At 52.1% G+C, this 17,744-nt stretch overlaps 2 protein-coding genes across 2 annotated transcripts in view; one reads left to right on the top strand and one right to left on the bottom strand.

The window, feature by feature from the left end:
* PADI2 (peptidyl arginine deiminase, type II) overlaps window positions 1-4,082 on the bottom strand; it is a 10,712-nt gene extending 6,630 nt beyond the window's left edge. The window contains exons 1-7 of the mRNA XM_009329285.1: window positions 3,991-4,082; window positions 2,334-2,520; window positions 2,184-2,253; window positions 1,959-2,020; window positions 1,759-1,876; window positions 1,028-1,153; window positions 51-229 (exon numbers count right to left, since the gene is read on the bottom strand). Coding sequence (XP_009327560.1) covers window positions 51-229; window positions 1,028-1,153; window positions 1,759-1,876; window positions 1,959-2,020; window positions 2,184-2,253; window positions 2,334-2,520; window positions 3,991-4,082 — 834 coding nt within the window. The remainder of the gene's footprint in view (window positions 1-50; window positions 230-1,027; window positions 1,154-1,758; window positions 1,877-1,958; window positions 2,021-2,183; window positions 2,254-2,333; window positions 2,521-3,990) is intronic.
* A 6,481-nt stretch (window positions 4,083-10,563) lies between these two features.
* LOC103921338 (protein-arginine deiminase type-1-like) overlaps window positions 10,564-17,744 on the top strand; it is a 10,527-nt gene continuing 3,346 nt past the window's right edge. The window contains exons 1-9 of the mRNA XM_009329283.1: window positions 10,564-10,655; window positions 12,515-12,689; window positions 13,163-13,232; window positions 14,578-14,639; window positions 15,357-15,474; window positions 15,594-15,723; window positions 16,350-16,521; window positions 16,608-16,711; window positions 17,039-17,162. Of these exons, the coding sequence (XP_009327558.1) occupies window positions 10,564-10,655; window positions 12,515-12,689; window positions 13,163-13,232; window positions 14,578-14,639; window positions 15,357-15,474; window positions 15,594-15,723; window positions 16,350-16,521; window positions 16,608-16,711; window positions 17,039-17,162 (1,047 nt within the window). The remainder of the gene's footprint in view (window positions 10,656-12,514; window positions 12,690-13,162; window positions 13,233-14,577; window positions 14,640-15,356; window positions 15,475-15,593; window positions 15,724-16,349; window positions 16,522-16,607; window positions 16,712-17,038; window positions 17,163-17,744) is intronic.

Genomic DNA, 17,744 nt, shown 5'->3' with positions numbered 1-17,744 from the left:
CTTCTCCATGCCTCTCAGGCTGTTTCACCCCTTCCCCGGAGCCCCCAGACCTCAGCCAGGGTCTCCAGGAGGCTGACATGGATGGAGACCAGCCCGGGGAAGGTGTCGTCAGGAAAGCGGAGCCCCTCGACAAAGAAGTCGAGCTCGGCGGCCCCACCGGTGTATCGCACGGTGTGGTACAGCTTCCTCCGGCCCAGCACGTGGACGTAGCGCTGCCCAAAGAAGGGGTCTGCAAGAAGAGAAAGGGGAAGGTGGGTAACTTCCAAAATTTCAGTGGTGGTTTCCAACCTATTTTGCTTGTATGCAAGGAGGTACCACAATCCGTCTGTGCTGGAGCTTCTCTGCCTCTGTGGGTGGATACAACTTCATCTGACAGAAGTGCCTTAAAACAGGAGCTAAGAGGCTTGCAATTTTGCAGTCGTGCACAAGAAGGGTGGGGAAAAATGTCTCAGCCTTTTCTTGGATGGAGCAGTCATTGAGAAGATTTTTCGTGGGGTTTCTGCCCTTGCAGCCCCCTCTGACCTGCCATGGGATGACAATGCCACCAACCCTCCTGCTGACAGACTGCTTCTGCATGGAGGGACAAGACCAAGCTACTTAATGGCATGTTTCTGGCCTGGATGAGGACTTTTGGTCCCAGGGAATAAATCACTGTGCCCACAACAAGGAACAAGGAGGGGGAAATGTGTTGTAGAGCATGTTGCCATCATGAATAAAGCATCTGGGTGTCAGCACATGTGGGGGTTTTTTTGCTACTCCTTTGCTGGATGACCTTAGATAAATGGCTTTATGGCCCTGTGCCTCTGCTTGTTAATCTCTAAAGTTTTCCAATTGATCGAGAAGAGAGAATATTCAACTCTGGAAAAATTTGGAGAAGGGATGCTGAGGGCATGATTTGCTTCAGAAGTGCCATTTGAAGAGCATGGAGGGGACAAGGTCAGAGACGGAAAGAAAAGAGCTTGCAGGGATCTGAAAAGCACCACGAATGAGGAGGAAGGGTCCCGGGAGGAGGTGAGGAAGGACTTACTCTGCATGTAAAAGACCCCAACTTTGTCGGCGTTGGAGACAGGAATATAGAGAACGATTTCGTACCCCCGGGGCAGGCGTTGTGGCCCTTCGGTCCTCAAGACCATCTGAGACATGTCCAGCAAATCTGGGGTGCAACGAAAAAAAATTGGATGATGGGTGATCGCACCATGCAGCTCTGGCCAGCTTGCATGCTCCCTCCTGGGGTTTCCATCTCCCATGCCAAAAAATCTGCTCTTCCCTTGCTACCAGCCTTTGCAAGCTGGAAAAAGAACCTGTGGTTCTGCTAACAAAGCTTGTGGCTTGTGCTTTGAAACAAATGCCCTTTTTTCCTCCCACAGCCCTGGCACAGCCGGTCCCTGGCCTCAAAGTGGATGGGCACTGGCTCTGTGTGGTTTTAGTTTTCCAGGAACAGGCTGGTGTATTCCTGGCTGCTGGCCGCATGCCTCGCCCTGAGCTCCTTTCACCCGCACGAGGCATCCCTGGGCCAAGCTCTGCTGTCAGTGGCACCTCTGCTATTTTTCTGGCTGTGCTTTATGCCCCTGCTTAACCGCAATTAATGTGCATGGCAAAAAAAAAAAAATCCCCATGTGGGAAGCTTACTCAGCAGCTTGGTGGAGAGCAGCTCATGGGCAGCCGGCTCCCAAGCAAAATTTCATCTCCAAAAAGGTTAAGGAGGGGGAATAACAGAGCGTTTTTTGCTTTATATGACTTTTTTTGAAACTGTGTTACCTTCTTTGCTGAATACCCTTTCGTCGTTGCAGTCCGATGCTGGAGTGAAGGGGCTCTCCTTGTCGCAGCTGACGAGCAGGATGGCCCCGTGTCCCTCGGGACCCCAAGTCCAGCTTGCCTAAAACACCCCCCTGGGGCTTAGCGAGCTCGAGCTTTTGCAAGCCCATGGACTTTCTGTGCAGTGGAAGAGGCTGAATTACCTTGTTGGGGTTGTTCTTCTCCACCACGCCGTCCCGATCCGCGTCAACATCCAGAGAGATCCCTGGATGGGCAGACCCCACCATCATCCCAGGGTTGGGTGGATGCAAAAGGCCCCCAGACCCAGCAAACCTGGGTCCATCTCTGCCCCCACATCAAAACATCCCACTCCAAGGGACCGAAAGGTTGAAGAGGGATTGCTGTGTTGCGGAAGCCTTCGTACTCACCGATGCCAGTGAGGAAGACCCCGGCTTGGTTGATGGGCTGCCCTCCCTCTGCGTAAAAGCTGACTGTTACCTGCAAACCCCCAAATCCCTGGTTGGGGAAGGATGCTCTCCCTCCATGGAGGTCCCACACTCCAGCACCCCACTTCTCACCTTGTTATCGTTGACCTCAGTGCTGGCCCGGCTCATGCTGAACCTCAGGACAGTCCCCTCGTCCAGTGGCCACCGTGTCCTGCTGCTGGGGGCTGACTCAACCTCTGCTCGGCCCTGCCATGCCACCTCCACGCTCACCCCCTCTGTGTGCTTCACACCAAAGGAGACTGCCCCGGCTGGGGCCGCCCTGCCAAAAACACGCTGTACTTTGAGAAGTTTGCGCTGAAAACACCCGGTTCTCCCTGCAATTAATTTCACTGCCCAAAACACAGCCGAGACTGGGCACGCTGGCGTCTCCATGCTCACCGCTGGCACCTTTCTGCCCTTTCCTCCCTGCCTGGGAATGCTTGAAGTGTCTTTTTCTTTTTAGGGCAGAACATGCTACTTTAGCAAAATGAGTCTATTTTGTAGCCATTGGTGCAGATTACGATCTATAATAATCACAGCCGAAGCACTCAGTGCTGCTGGAACTGAACTGGGGTTTGCAATTTAATGGAGAAATCTGTGTTTATTTTCCAGCTGAGACAAACCTGGTATTTAACAGCTCATTGTAATGGTGTGGCAACCTAGCTGAGAGACCTTACCATGGGAAATTCTAATTTTCAGGGTGATTTTATTCAACCCTGAAGCAGCTGGTGTTGCACTGCTCCCAGGTTGATGTGCCCTTGCTTTTCTCCGGCTGCTCCGTGCAGCCCCTTCCCCTCTCCTGGCTCCTTGTCCCTAATTTCCCTGTCTTTCCAGGGTTATTTTTGGGATGCTTACGGCTCCCGAGGTGCAGGCTCCCTTTGAGCATGTGTGCTCCCGATACCTGAGAGCTTGTGCTGTATAACAGTTACAGCATCATTTATTGGGTTTCTGGGTGCCGGCAGCCCTGCCAAACCCTCACCGGGAGGGGGGGAGAGGAAATCTGAGTGCTTGTTTGCTGCTGCCTGGGTGTTTCTTAAATTGTTAAATTACATTTAATTATGCATGGAAAAACTGGTTTGGTTTCCTTGTTTCTGGGTTTTGGGAATCCCACCGGGAGGAGATTTGACCCGGAGAGATGCCGGATGAGTTGTAACTGCGCTCCTTGGCTTGAATATCAAGGGTGAGATTTGCAAAAGCAGCGAAGACCAGAATTAACCATGAAATGAGCTTTTAAACTTTTTCCTTTGGGGGGTATCTTGCCGTGCAGCATTAGGTTGGTTTTAGGGGTGCAGGGCTGGTGTTGTGGGGACTTGTATGCCTTCCCAGGACACTGCTTGGTCACTAGATCTTGTTTTCCTTCCCTCTCCCAGCTGCATCCCCTCCTTTGCAGTCCATCCCTGTGGCTCCTGCTCATCCCTCCACTCCCCAGCAGCTTTCCGAGATGACACTGGATCTGTGACCGCAAATGGATCAGATCCATCGCCGTCGCAGACCGCGGGTAAATACCATATCGTGTTAACGCGGATGCTCAAAGCTTTCCTGGGACTTGTGCAGATTTGCAAAGCCCAGGGAGGGTTTTGCCCCCAAATTGCATTAAATCACAGCATGAGGGCCATGGATTTTTGGGGGAACAGAAGGGAAAATGAGGAGGGGGGATTTGCAGAAGGAGGAACAGGGGGGTAAAGGCGAGGAGAAAGGTGGAAGTGCAGAAACGGAGGGAGGAAGGGGAGCGTTGGGGCATCGCACTCACCCATAGACGTCCGCGGAGATGTGGGTGCCCAGCACGCACAGGGCCTCGATGCGGTTCCCGTGCTGCAGCCGGAGCGTGCGTTCCCCCAGCATCTCCCTGCGCAGCAGTCCGGATGCCCCGACGATGGGCACGCACACCTTTCCCCACCCGCTGCGGGTGGCACTGAGCCCCCAGGCAGCACCCAGCTGCTTCTCCTTCCTCCCTGGCACACCTCCCTCCTCCTCCTCGACTTGCCCTGGAGCAAATCAATCAGCTTTTGGAGCTTGCGAAGTTTGGGATGACAAATTTGCAGCCCCCACCCCAGTCTGAAGGGAGGGGGCGGTTGGATTGGACCCTCTAAAGCCCTGTGAAAATGATCTCCGAGGGGAGGGGAAGGGATGGAGAGGGAGGACGGCTGGCCTGAAGCCCAGCCGGCTCCCAGCACTATGCAAGGAGCTCCCTCAGCTGTCCCCAACTCCCCGTCCCTCCAGCATCTCCCCGACCCCAAACGGGGATGAGCAGCCCCATGGGGAGGTGATTTTGCAGCGCTTTGGGTTTCGGCTGGCATTTGCATCCATGGGGTATCAGCTCTTTTTTGCTGTCTAGAGAAAAGCTCTGGCTGCTCTTGGGAGGCAGAAATACAGTTTCCCAGCCCTTAGGCTAGAGCAGGACACTCCTTTTTTTTTCCCCTGCTTATTTTCAGAGGGAAGCTGGGGAGCAAGTTGCCAATGAGGGGAAATCAGAGGTGGTTTTGCACGGTGAACCTACCACTTGCCGCACCGGAGCATGTCAGGAGCAATTGCTGCCCACACAAGCGTCTGCGTTATTTATTAATATCAAGCTAAATATTCATTTTAAAACCCCAACTTCTGCTCCAGATTTTGGAAGCCACAAGCCAATTAGTGAGGAGCAGAAACGTTCAGGTTGATGTTCCCTATTTATATCCCTTTCGGGCTATTCTTTTTAAGTGCTCTCTTCCCTCTGTGGCTGGGGCGCAGGAAATAAGTGCAAATCTGGTTTCCCATCTGAAGTAGAACCTGGGTTTTTTTTGCCATGACCTCAGCAAATGTGAACAAGAACTTTGCGTTGCTGAGGAAACACTTGGGAGCACACAAAAAAAAGGCAGTTTTGCTGCTTTTCTGCACAGGCAAAAATGAGATTTGTGGCAATGGAGAGATTTTATTAAAGGCCGTAAATGTTCGCCCCGAGCAATATAAGAAAATATAACCCACTTTGCTCCCAGACTGTGCCTTTCATAGAGCATCATGGTCAGGGTGGCACCGCTGCTGTGCAAAACATGCTGGGGGCTTGGGTTAAATGACCCCCAGTTCAGACACCCCGACCCAGGAGCTGGCCTGCTGGCAGCTGGAAAATGTTCCTTCTGAGAAGCATCATGATTTAGCTGTTTAACCCCTGCCTATTTAAACCACCCATAGTAAGAAACACTGGTGAAAGAAGGACTAGGAAGAGAAATAATTGAAAAAGATAAAAAGCCAAAACTGCATCATGTTTGCGCAAGCGGGCTCTGTTCTCCAGCACTGTGCAAGACTTATTTTCCCTCTTTTTTTACTCCAGAGCAGAGCCAGCAGCATCACATGGGCCGGGTGGCCTCACCTCCCTGTGCTCTCCTGAGACCTGTGGGCTGGGGAAATAGAGGTGTAAACCCAGCAGTTTGGAAGAAAACTAGCAAAAAGCAGCTTCTCTTTTACCATTTTCACTTCCCAATTCCTGCACCCGAGGACTTAGTATTTCAGATGTCAGTAAGGAAAAAGAAAACTAGCAATCCTCCTTTTCTTCATCCTCCTTTTCTTCAAAAAAACCCCAAACAAGCCCAACCCCAAATCCCTCCTATCTTACAGAAAGACTCCAAGGTCACCACATCACCTGTGACTTTTAAAATCGGCCGGAGCATTTCTAGCTGGTCACAGGGTTTGTTTTGTACATCTGTATATAAATATAAATGTATTTATATCCCCTGTGGTCCAGCTGGCGTGATGGTGCTGGTGTGGGTAAAAGCCCCCAGCACTTGCCAGACAGAAGGAAACCTGTGGACCCTTAAGGGCAAGTGTTACCTGCTAGCAAATATGGGATTGAAACCCTGGTGGCTCTGGGGATTTCTGGGTGGTCCTGGGGTTTTTTGGGTGGCCCTGGCTGCCCAAGGGGCTGGCAGAGCCCGTTTCCCCACTACTGCACAGGTCCCTGTCTTTGAGGGATTGGCATGGAAGGAGGATGGGGTCTTTGCAAGCTTCCTGGTGGTTTTTGGAAACCAGGTTTGGTCTTTGCAAGCCTTTGGGGATCTTTGTAAGCCTTCTGGGTGTCTCAAAACTTCTTGGAGTCTTTGCAAGCCTTCTGGGGTCTTCGCAAGCTTCCTGGAGGCTTTGCAAACCTTTGAGGTTCTCTGCAAGCCTTAGGGGTCTTTCAAAGCTTCTTGAGGCCTTTGCAAGCCTCTGGAGGTCTTTGTGGAGCCACTGCAGCTATGCTGGCTGTGGGGAAAATACCGAATCCTTCTTGCAGAGACTTTGGCAAAGCACCCACCCATCGCAATGTCTCATTTGGGGAGGAAGGAGAGGGGCAACTCTGCTGCAGCAAGGTGGCTGAGGCACCCTCTCCATATCTGCGTCCGGTGCTGGGGACAAGTGCGAGGACCTACCTGTCCTCATCGCAGTGAAAGCCTGGGCGACTCCCCCCGCGAGTTGCTAAAGAAACCTCGCTTTATGCTGCAAGAACGGGATTTTTCAGGAGGCAAAAGTGCTATTCGTGATGCAGGCTCTGCTCTGTGCTATCAGGTGGGAGATCGAGACATGGTGAACCATCACAGGATATATATAGAGATATACACACACACACGTAGATGTCTGGAGGCTTGTGGTTTCTTGGCTACAGTCAAATCTGGTCAGAGGAGTTCTCAGGTTTTTTTTTTTAAAAGATCAGATCTGCCAGATTACGCTACGCTCTGCATAAACTTCCCCGCTGCTGATGGATCTCTGCCTGCCCTAATTTCAAAGACCTGGGAACAGATGCCAGCACTGGAGCTTGCAAACAACTCCGACGAGCTGATTCCTGAGGGTTTTCATGGGCGCATCATCCAGCATTTTCTCCCTGAGGAGGACCCGAGCCGGTGGGTGCAAGGGGGTTTTAAGCTCTGTGGGTGCTTGGTGAGGGGTTTTGGGGTGGTTTTGCAGCTCCCTTCCTGCAGGCGCGTGCCTTATTGCAAAGAGTAGGAGAGAAATGTTCCCCCCCCGGCGTCCTTTCAAGCTGACCTTTCGCGTTTAGGAGGTGCAAACAGGTGCCTGTCCCAATCGAGCCACGAGGCACTGCCCGTTCCTGCCCATTCCTGCCTGCACTGGCTTTATTTTGGAGGAGGCAGGCAGCTTCGAGGAGGCGAAACCAACCCACCGGCAAGGATGAAGGAGCTTGGGTGACGCTGAGCCCACCTGTGGCTTTATTGCTCTCCCTGGGGGAGGCATCCAGCATGCCCCAGCGAGGGAGATATTTATAGGGCGGCAAATTTAATGCAAAGCTGGGGGAGAACGTGGGCAGGGCGAGCACAGGGTGCATGCATGGCTCCAGCCCCGGGGGAAAAAGCAGTTTTGTGGGGTGCTTTGCTCTTGGATTGCCAGGTATGAAGTCTCCCAGCAGGCAGATGCCTTTATTCTGGGGAGAAGAAAGGATGGAGGGGGATTTTGGGTGTCTTCTCACCCAGGAGAAGGTGGTTGCAAAGCCAGCTCTGGCAAGTCCTGGCCATGGATGTTTTACCAGGATGGGAACCAACCTCTCTTGGGTTTTACTGGCTTTAAAAGCATTTTTTACTGGTCCAAACCAACCTCCTGCCCTTCTTCCCCTGGCTTCCAAGTGGGATGGAGAAGGCAGGTCTCTGGGAGGGGACTTGGTGCTCACCTGGGATGCTCCTGCTGTGCTGTTACAGCTATGCACCTAAAGAAAATATACCCTCATACAAACCCGAGCGGGACTTGATAACTGGTTCGATGCCTTGCCCTATTGCAAGTAATTAGGCTGACATGGCTCTTAAAAGTTCCTGCCTGCAATTATGCATGCAGAGTAATAAATAAGGTGTAATTATCGGCTTAAGGAGACTATCAAACTTTCCTTGACAGAGTGGTGGTGCAGGATGGGTGAGAAGAAACACCCCGAGGGAGTCTGCGCTATTAGTGGTGTTCCTGGGGGAACACTGGGGGGTCGGGTCTTGCTCCATCATGGCTAGAAACAGGCTGAAATTGGGGAAAAAGGTGAAGTGAGCCTTAAACAAGGCTGACGAAGCTCACTCAATCTGATGGAGAGGCAGGATCCCATCCGTCATGTACCAGGGATCTTAATAGCAACTTCTTGGGGCAAGGTGTTATTAGGAAGAAACACTCAGCTCTGAAAGGGCCAGATGACTTAAAATTGTCATTCTCCCTGTGCGCAGGCACGTTGGTGCTAATAGCAGGTGGAGGAGGAAGAAGAGGTGAGTGTAGGTACCACCCAATGAAGATGAGGTGTTTTGGGCTTGAGCGAGCATCCGCAGTGACCATGGCAGCTCAAAATGTGCCGTGACTAAACTTGCTGGGACAAAAAACCCCAAACCAAAATGAAGATGAGGTTTCGGCACAGTGTCTCCATCCTTTCTGGATAGGTGTGATCCTGGGTGGATCTTGAGAAGCACGTGCTCTCAAACCCTCCGCTGAAGCCCTCATGCTTGCTGGGAGCCCAAAACCACCATCCTCCACCTCCCTCCAGATTACAGACTGTACCAGCCTGACCTCGTGGGGATTAAGGTGTGTTCCCTGTCTGGTACAGGGCTCAAACCAGCCAAGCAGGATGTGATGCTAAAATCACAGCAGGCGGCAAGCTCAGCACTGTGCCCAGTCTAAACCAGCGCGACCAGCAGGCGCGAGTGGGAAATCCAACTTGCAGCTGTCTTCGGTAGAGATGCTGCCGTGGCCAGACGCTTCCTCGGAGGATGCAATGAGCTCCTCGCACCCCCGTGCCAGCTCTGCTTTGCCCCAGCTCGAGGGGTTTTAGGAGTGCGTGAAGGCTTGTGCTCCCCCGGGAGGGCTTGGGAACCAACAAAATTCACGAGTCTATGAACATCAGGAGTTTGGCTCGTGCTGGGTTTCGGGAAATGGGATTTTATCTAAAATCTCAAGCAAGGCGAGGTCCTGGTGAGCCTGGATATGCCGCTAGCATTCCCCACTCGAGCATCCTGGCTGCCCCAACAGGCTCCCATGATCTTATTAAAGCCGTACTCGCATACGAGACACGGTGCTGGTTTTTTTTTTCTGCTGCAATTAAAGTCGGAAGGAGCCCTTTAATGTAGACTGGCTGGGAGATGTTTAAAGCAGCTGGTTTGATCTTGCAGGGGAAGGTGCGTGCAGGTCGTTGCTCCTCCGGCTGAGGACGTGCAGCTTGGTGCAGTGGTGGGGACGGGTCCCTCTGGCTCCGCTGAGCTTGCTTTGACCTTTTTGGCTTGCAAGCGGTCTTGCTGCTCACAAAACTGGGTTTCTCCTGGCTCCAGTCCTGTCCTGCCCATTGGATCGCTAACGTGACTACATCGCCCCGTGTCCCCCTTGCTATGAGGATGAACCTTGTGGCAACGGGGCTGTCGGTGTGCTCTCTGTCCCCGTGCTGCCTTTTTCCTCCATCTTAGCTGCTGCCTCCGTCCCCAGGCGTGGCAGAGACCTCCTGCCCAGCTTCAGCAGGATTAATCTCGCCCGGTTTCACTCTTCGCGGGCAGGTGAAGCCTCCTGGGATGGCCCGGAGAGAGATGGCTATCTCCGGTAGGCGACATCTTCCAGCGATGGGAATGTTTCCCGTAGGAGCATGCCCAAAAAACCTCAATTCCCCTGAAACGCAAGGTGCAAGCAAAACACCGAGAACTTTTAATTTCCACTGAAAGCCTCTTGTTTTGTTGTTGTTTGGGTTTTTTTCCCCCTTCTCTGCCTGCCAAATAACTAGTTTTCCCTGCACCCGTTTCTGCCTGTTGCGCTCCTCGGGAGTTGTTATGATAGGAAGGACCGACTTGAACAAACATTTCCTTTTGTTAGGCTTTATTTGGGCATTGCCCTAATGGGGTAGCCGAGGCTGTGAGTCACCTGTGGAGAGGCTAGATGGAAAATTTGGGTCGTTTTAAAGAAAATGCTTTATTTTAATGATACCGTGTATTGTAATAACCCTAAACAACCACGTTGCACAACAGCAGGACTTGAAATGTTTAATGCATTAAGCTTTGGAGTCCTTATATGGAGATATAAGGGAATAAAAAGTTGAGAATAAGCCCTGAAAGAGCTCACTGCTGAGCATCCCAGAGCAGGGTTGGGTGTCACCCACCCTGTTTTGCCCTTCTGCCCCGTGTCCCCCCCCCGGAGCCGCCCGTGTCCCCCCGCCCCCCAGGGGCAGCCTTATCACCTCCATCTCCCCGAGCGGGGCGGCAGCTTGCTGGGTGGTGGAGGTGGAGACGACAGGGTCCCCTGGCTAAACCCCGTCATCGAGGGAAGGAGGAGTTAAATTCCCCTGCCTTTTAATCCAGTCGTGCTGGTTTACCTACAAAGTCAGGCAGCAGCTTCCTTCACTTGCAGCCGCCGTCCCCGGCACATCATGCCCCAACGTCACGTCGTGCAGATGTCCACCAGCCACGCCAGCTATGGCGTCTGCGTGTTGGGTACCGAGGTCTTCCTCGATACGCGCCGGTAAGGCTTGGGCTCGGGGCATCGCCATCATTTTCCATAGGGCTGATGGGTTCTGGGGGAGCCCAACAGTGGTTTTGCTTTTTGTTTGAAGGAGAAGTGGGTGCTAGGGGGAAAATCAGAGCTCATTTTGAGCCCAGATCGTGAGTTCATCCAGGGATTTGGCAAGCTTTTTTGGTGCACGGGGGACGATGTCACATGAGAAGCTGCGCCCAAAGGAGGGACGTTGGCTCTGGCAAACGCGAGGCATCGAAGCGTAGCTGAGCCATGACGATTTGCAGGCAAAGCCCATGCACACCCCGGCTGAGCGGGATCTATTTCTGACTGTAAAAACATTAGGCAAGAGCAATTCAAGACGAGCAACTTGGCTGGAGATAAATGGGGGAAAGAATAAAATGTGTGGCTCAGGCAGAAAAAATCCACCAAAGGGTTTGCATGGGCTATTTCACAAAAAGATATTTTTTCCAGCATTAAATATGGGGGTTGCTCTATTGGCCAGATATGAGGCTGTATTTGCCCTGCTGTTACATTGTCATTATTTATTAAATCACGTTTATAATGATAGAGACTACAGGACAAGCCAGTCGGCAATCGCATCTGGGGCAATTATTGGGGTTGTGTGTTGGAGCTGGGCCAGGACATGCCATCGTCCCCCCGAAGGGCTTCAGATTGAGCTTTAGCTGCCCTAAAACAGTATTATTTTTTCGCTCAGCCAGATGGGAATATATAAAACCTACTATTTGCAATTTTTTTCTGGATTTGGTCTCAAAGCAAGCTCAGTCCCATTTAAACATGGGACCTAAGCCCCAGAATGGGCTGATTTGGCTCCTCAGTAGACAAATCCGAGCTTTGGTCCAAAAAAGCAGATGACGGATGTTCTTTCAAGTAAAAAAATGGGATCATTTTGTTCCTGGAGAGCACCGGCTGGGGGAACTTGGTGATGGATGTGTCAAGCTTTGACTGTGGTTTGGTCTGTTTTGGGGCAGAAAATGGAGCACGGTGGGAATCCAATGGTGATGCTGAGGTGTGAGGGCTGTAAAATCAGGGCAAATAGACCCAAATTTGAGAAGTCATGGCGTGCGACAGCGTGCAGGTGGATTTACGACGTTGCACGATGTTAAATACAAGGGGTGACAAGCGAGATGACGCTTTAATCTCCTCTTAGAAGCCGCTGCAGGCACCAGGGATGCTGTGCCAAGAGCAACACCAGGACTAAATCTCTTCTGTGGTTTTTTTTTTAATTTATTCTTGCTGTTAAAATTTACTGTCCTGTCCCTTTTCGCATGCGGCCGGGGAGGCTGGCTCCCGATGGCAGACAGGTCAGAGCACTCGTGCTCCTGGGATGGAGGTGCTGGGGCTGTAATGAGCAGGTAGGCAGCACTTCAAAGGCAAGGGATGTCATGCAGGTGGGGTGCGAGTTCTCCACACTCGGATTCAGGCTCCGCTCCAGTTTGGGCATCTTTTGGGCCAGGGTATGGTCCCACGATAACCATCTCCACAGATGGTTGACATCAAAAATTGTCCTGGCTCTTTGTTGGGGTTTTGTCGCAGAATGCTGAAATTTTGGGGGTTTTCTTGCTGTTGTGGAGGGAGGTTGGATGCCCAAACTTCAGCAATTTGCAATCTAGGCTTAACCACAGACGGACGTGCCGAAGCTCCAGTGGGAGCTCTGCTTGCTCAACACCGCCACAGAGATAATACACGTAAAATTCAGACGACGTATTTCATCACCCAAAGATGGTTTCTGAGTCCTTTCCACCCAGTTAAGGCTGGATTTTAATTCCACGTTCAAGTATTTGGCTCTACAGAGGAGAGCAAGAGGGACAACTCGATCTATGACCCAACGCTGCTCTCTGTTTCAGATGTACCCCCAAAGGTGCCATGTCATTTGATGTCCATGCCACCTCCGCGGTTACGGTCCACATCACCCACAGCCCCATGACAAAACCCATGATTAACTCCAGATGGCCCCTGGATCCCGATATAGAGGTTGTAGTGACCATTGATGTCACCAGCAGGACTGTCAATGACAATAAGGTCAGTTGCTTTTTATGCACCAAAACTGGAAAAATAAGTCAAATTTTCTGGGAAAGGAGGGAGAATTATCAGCAGGCTTGAACATTTCTCGATAGTGCTGACTTCGTGCTCATTTCCACAGAAAAAACTCAAACGTAAAAAGAATTGTGTAATTATTGCGTACGAAAAATGAAACTAAGAAGGAGATCACATTTTGTGCCCTAAATATGAGAAAGCATGGTGGCTGCAAATGCTGGTGTCAGAAGCTCCATGCCAGGCAGCAAAAATACTCCGACCTTGGCTTTTTCCATGCCTGTTCTTGTGCTGAAGCAGGCAGAAATGGTTTGGCTGAACCTGTGATTAATGGAGAATGGCTTGGATGAACCTCCGAGAGCTTGTTGTATAGCATTGGTTGGTCAACCCAATGAGTGGAGAGACCTACTCAGCATGACGGAACACGGGACTTGGGTCATGATCTGGTGATGTCTTCACAGGTTAAGATTTCATACTATGGACGGGAAGACAATGAGCTTTCGGTGGCTTGGTTGTATCTCACTTGCGTAGGTAGGTATTACAGCAACGCTTGTTCAAACCCGGCCAACCCTTTCTGATGCCAAGATCTAGTTGGGTTCACGGGATGGGAGTTAAGTGGGGGGCGCGGGCTGCCCGTCTGCAATGTGCAATGAAGTTTTGGGTGTTGACTGATGCTGACAAGCAAGAGGGAAATAATTAAAATGTTATTATGCTGCCTTATATGGTGCAAAAAAGACACAGGCTGGGCTGTGTCCCCACCCAACGCACACACCGAGCATCCTCCTCAGCTTGCCAAGACCATTGCGTTGGCGGAAGAGGATCCAAAGGAGACCATCTCACCCAACTTTGGCCGGCGTCCCCCTCCTCAACCTCTGTGGCAGCTAGTGGAGAGGAATAGGCACCAAAGTGTAGTTGTCTGACCTATTTTAGAAGTTTAGGATGAGATGAATCATTCCCTTGAAATGCCTATTTTCCTCTGCTGACTACAAAGGGAGTCTAGACAACCAGTCTGGATGCAGAGCCTTCCACTTGGATGGGTTAATTACCCTAAATTTGGGATTTTCTAAAGTGTTCGCGTAACAGTCAGGCCTGTGTCCTTAAGTCATGCATAAGCCTCCCAAAATTGCACCTGAAGAGGCTGATGGTTTCCCACGTCCCATGACTGATGGGCTCTGCTGGAGCCATCTGGGGCCACCGCTGTCTGCAGGGCTTTTGCCTTACAAATGCTCTTTGCTTGCTTAGGTTTAGAGTGTCATTTCCAGCTTCTCCATGTCCTCCTCTCTGCATCAAGGAGAAGGACAATTTCTGCTTCAGTGCTTGTGTTTTCCACACGCTGTATATCCGATTCAGAGGAATTTCTGTATTAAGATAGGCTTAATACAGATTTAGGTAGGGTTTAGATGAGGTCGCTGGTAAACCTCCGCTTCATTGCAGCAGAGGCAGAGATTTGGGCCAAGAAGAGCTCTGTAAGGGAAAGTTCTTCTCAGAGTTGCATCAAGCCTAGTAATTATTTAGGTGTCCACTCACCCATGGTGAAAACACTTTCATGCCTCCACCATGTTTCAGCTTCATGAAAAATGCTACAGTCAATATGAAATTGGTGAAAACACAAAATATGCCATGAAGTGGGTACGTCCCTGCTGGGGGAACCAAGATGGGAGAAGATAGCTGGAGACCGAAGGGGGAAAGCCATGAAAAAGCCATCGGGTTGGCTTTTCTATCGGCATTTTGTTGGAGACGTTGGGTCTGGAGCAGCTTTGGGGCATGAAGGTGGGATTGATATTGGATGACTCATGGCTAGTGCCAAGGATGAGCCCAAAATGCCACCAAGAGCTCATTCCCCTGCCAGTGGTTTCCTTCTCTCTTGATGTTTCAGATGTATCCCTGGACGTGGACTTGAGCCGAAATGGCAGAGTGAAGAGCAAAGGGAAGGACAAGGTAATGAGAAGCTTTGCTGTAGGCAATGTACGGAGGGCCAACACGAGCTGTACCTGTTTGTAGTCTCTTCCCTGAAAATCTCCAGGAGGGAGAGGGACTTGGATGGTGTTGCTGGTGTCTCAATTAGGGAAAATAACCTGGCAAATTCTCAACCTACTAATTGAGGAGGAAAAGACTTTATTTTCTTATTCCGTGCCAAAATCTCCTACCTCTCCAGTCTAGCCCTGAGGGTCATGTAGGAGAAAACACTCTGCTTTTCTTTTTTTCTCCTTTTTGGACTTGAAACGTGCCACTAAATGAGTCAGCTGCAAGTTTAGCAAACAGCAAGATATTTACACCTTTGGCAACAAATCTGCATATGCCCAAGCACTTACACCCGGGTAATTAGCTGCAGCCCCATCAGCAGCTCAAATTGTACATCAAGATGAGATGCATTTCTAGAAACGGCGTAGTGTTGTCCGGATGAGGCCTGGCAGATACTCTCTGGCTTGTTAGAAGATAAGATCTGTTTGAAATAGTCTTTGCTGGCCCTGCTAGAAGCTGAGGTTAGGAAATTTAGTGGCTTGAAAGCATCGCTGCTCTCTCCCCACCAGCCTTGACTGCTTGTTGTGGGATGTCCTCCGAGCGTGGTTGTGGCCGTGGGGTTTTCCCCTGTCCGGGAGGAGGCTGGGATGGGGAAAATCTTGTTCCCCTCCCCTTCGGGTGCTTCTCCTCTAGGCCAAGTGGACGTGGGGTCCGGATGGGCAAGGCGCCGTGCTGCTGGTCAACTGTGACCGGGACAGCCCCGGTGCAGGGGGGACAGACAGCGGTCAGGTGGACATACGGACCACTGCAGGTAGGGTGTCATTCGCAGCATGAGGGGACCCAAAAGGTCTTACCGGGGTGTTTCCCGCTTGCAACACCTCCATCTCCTCTCTCCACGTCCCCCCTCTCATCTTTTTCCCGCCCCGGTAGACCTTCAGGACATGTCCGTCATGCTGCTGCGGACTCAAGGTCCCAGCGCTATCTTTGCTGAGTACCAGGTGGTCCTGCACGTCTCTGAGTCGGACGCGGATAAAGTGCGGGTTTTCCACGCTATCCGTGAGTATTCCTTCCTTCCTTCCCAGATATCCATGCATGACCCTGAGGTGGGCAAACCCTAATTTTTTTGTTCACCATGGCTAAGGGCTGGGCACCTCTGATTGCTGGAAACACTCATTTATCCCCAAAGCTCCTCTGCTGTTGTAGAAGATTGGGTTATATGGAAAAAATCAAGGCAAAAAGGATAAAAAAAGGCTTTTCTCAGCGGGGTTGCTGAAACTTTGACATTCCTATGGGGCGGGTAACCCCCACGTGGCTCCCAGCACCTTTTCAGCGTGGGCAATGACCCAACCACCAAAGCAGCCTATCTCGTCAGGCAGCGCGTTTTGCCTTTGAACACCCCGGTAGCTGGATCCCCAGCAGATTCCTGCCGAAAATCAGGTCAGGGAACCCAAGTATGTGATTAGATGCTTAACTCAAGCCGTGCACCTTGAAAGGGTTGGACCCGAGGGTATAGAGTCCTCTTTGTACGAGGAAGATCAAGTGTGTTCCCCAGAGAAGAGGAGGCACACCCGCTCCTCTGCAAACCGTGCTGGCATCAGCCACCTCCTTGCTGGTGCCTCCTTCCAGCCTGGTGGACAGGTTGGTCACCGTGTCTTGGGTCGGGTATTTCGGTGTTTCTCCAGGGAGAGACTCACACCCGCACTACAAATCCGTGTTGGGGCCAGGCAAGCTCTCCTACGTGCTGGACGATGTCGGCAGTGGAGAAAACACCTTCTACGTTGAAGGGTTGGCTTTCCCTGACTTGGGCTTCTCCGGGTTGGTTTCCTTCAGCACCAGCTTGCTGGAGGTCCCCCATAAGGTATGTGGGGTTTGCCCCATCCCCTGCAAAGTCCCCCAGCGGTGGGGTTTTCAACCGCCGCTCCCCGGCGTTTTCACCCCTCGCAGAATTCGCCGGGCACCCCGATTTTCACGGATACGGTGGTTTTCCGCGTGGCGCCCTGGATAATGACGCCCAACACCCAGCAGCCTCTGGAGGTTTTTGTCTGCAGGTAGGAGGGGAGTCACCCCATTGCTCCCCTACCTTGGGGGACTCTCCAAGGAGGCTTTTTCGACCCTTCCTTGCTGCGTAGCAGCTATAGGCTGAGCCAGGCTTTATGCATGCTATACCAGAGCCTAATATTTGGGTAGGGAGCCCGCTGGCACTGCTGCACTCGTTGCAACCCCAGGGAGAAAGCTGGAGGAGCCTCTCCAGGAGCTAATCTCATGCAGGACTATTACCCAGCGCATTTAGGAACGAGGAATGGGCTGCACGGTTGGGGTTGGGGGGGCTTCTCGTGATCCCCCCTTGCAGCATTCGCTCCTTCCTCTCCCTCCAGCATCCAGCAGGGCTCAGACTCCAACAAAGTCTTTCTGGAAGGGCTCCAGGTCCTGCTGAGGAAAGCCAACTGCAAGCTGACCATCTGCTCGGAGGTGGAAACCCGCAGCGACCGCTGGATCCAGGTCATCAATCGATGCTCGCAATATGCGGCTCTCCTGGTCCCTTACAGGCTCCCGGGGCACGTAGGGTGTCACCCCCGTTGCTGGCACCCCTGGGAGGGATCAGCTGCGTTGCTCAGGGAAGCGCCTAGATGCTAAGAGGTGAACCAGGCAACCGTGAACTAAAGCACGGGGAAATGCTGCTGGTGGTGGCAACCGGCACAGGCAGGGATGTTGTCCAGGGACCCGGCGGGGGGGTTGCAGGAGGGGACCCCGTTGCAAGAGGGACCCCGTGGGACATCGCAAGAAGGATCCCATTGCAAGAGGGACCTAATGGGGGCATTGCAAGAGGTACCCTGTTGCAAAAGGGGACCCCATTGTAAGAGAGACTCCATGGCACATTGCAAGAGGGTCCCCGTTGCAAGAGGGACCCAGCGGGGCATTAGAAGAGGGTCTCCACTGCAAGAGGGTCCCCATTGCAAGAGGGACCCCACGGTGCATTGCCGGGAGGACACGGTGTGTGCCGGCTGGATGTGCCGTGTGCTTCCTCCAGCGTGCCCAAGCCCCGCTTCCCTCCCCGTTGTGGCCGCGGGTTGCTTCCCCCGG

The sequence above is a fragment of the Pygoscelis adeliae genome, unplaced genomic scaffold (assembly GCF_000699105.1).
Source record: "Pygoscelis adeliae isolate BGI_AS28 unplaced genomic scaffold, ASM69910v1 Scaffold707, whole genome shotgun sequence".
In the NCBI taxonomy this organism is placed as follows: domain Eukaryota; kingdom Metazoa; phylum Chordata; class Aves; order Sphenisciformes; family Spheniscidae; genus Pygoscelis; species Pygoscelis adeliae.
Note: the sequence above shows the minus strand (reverse complement) of the source record. Positions and strands in the feature narration are given on the sequence as shown.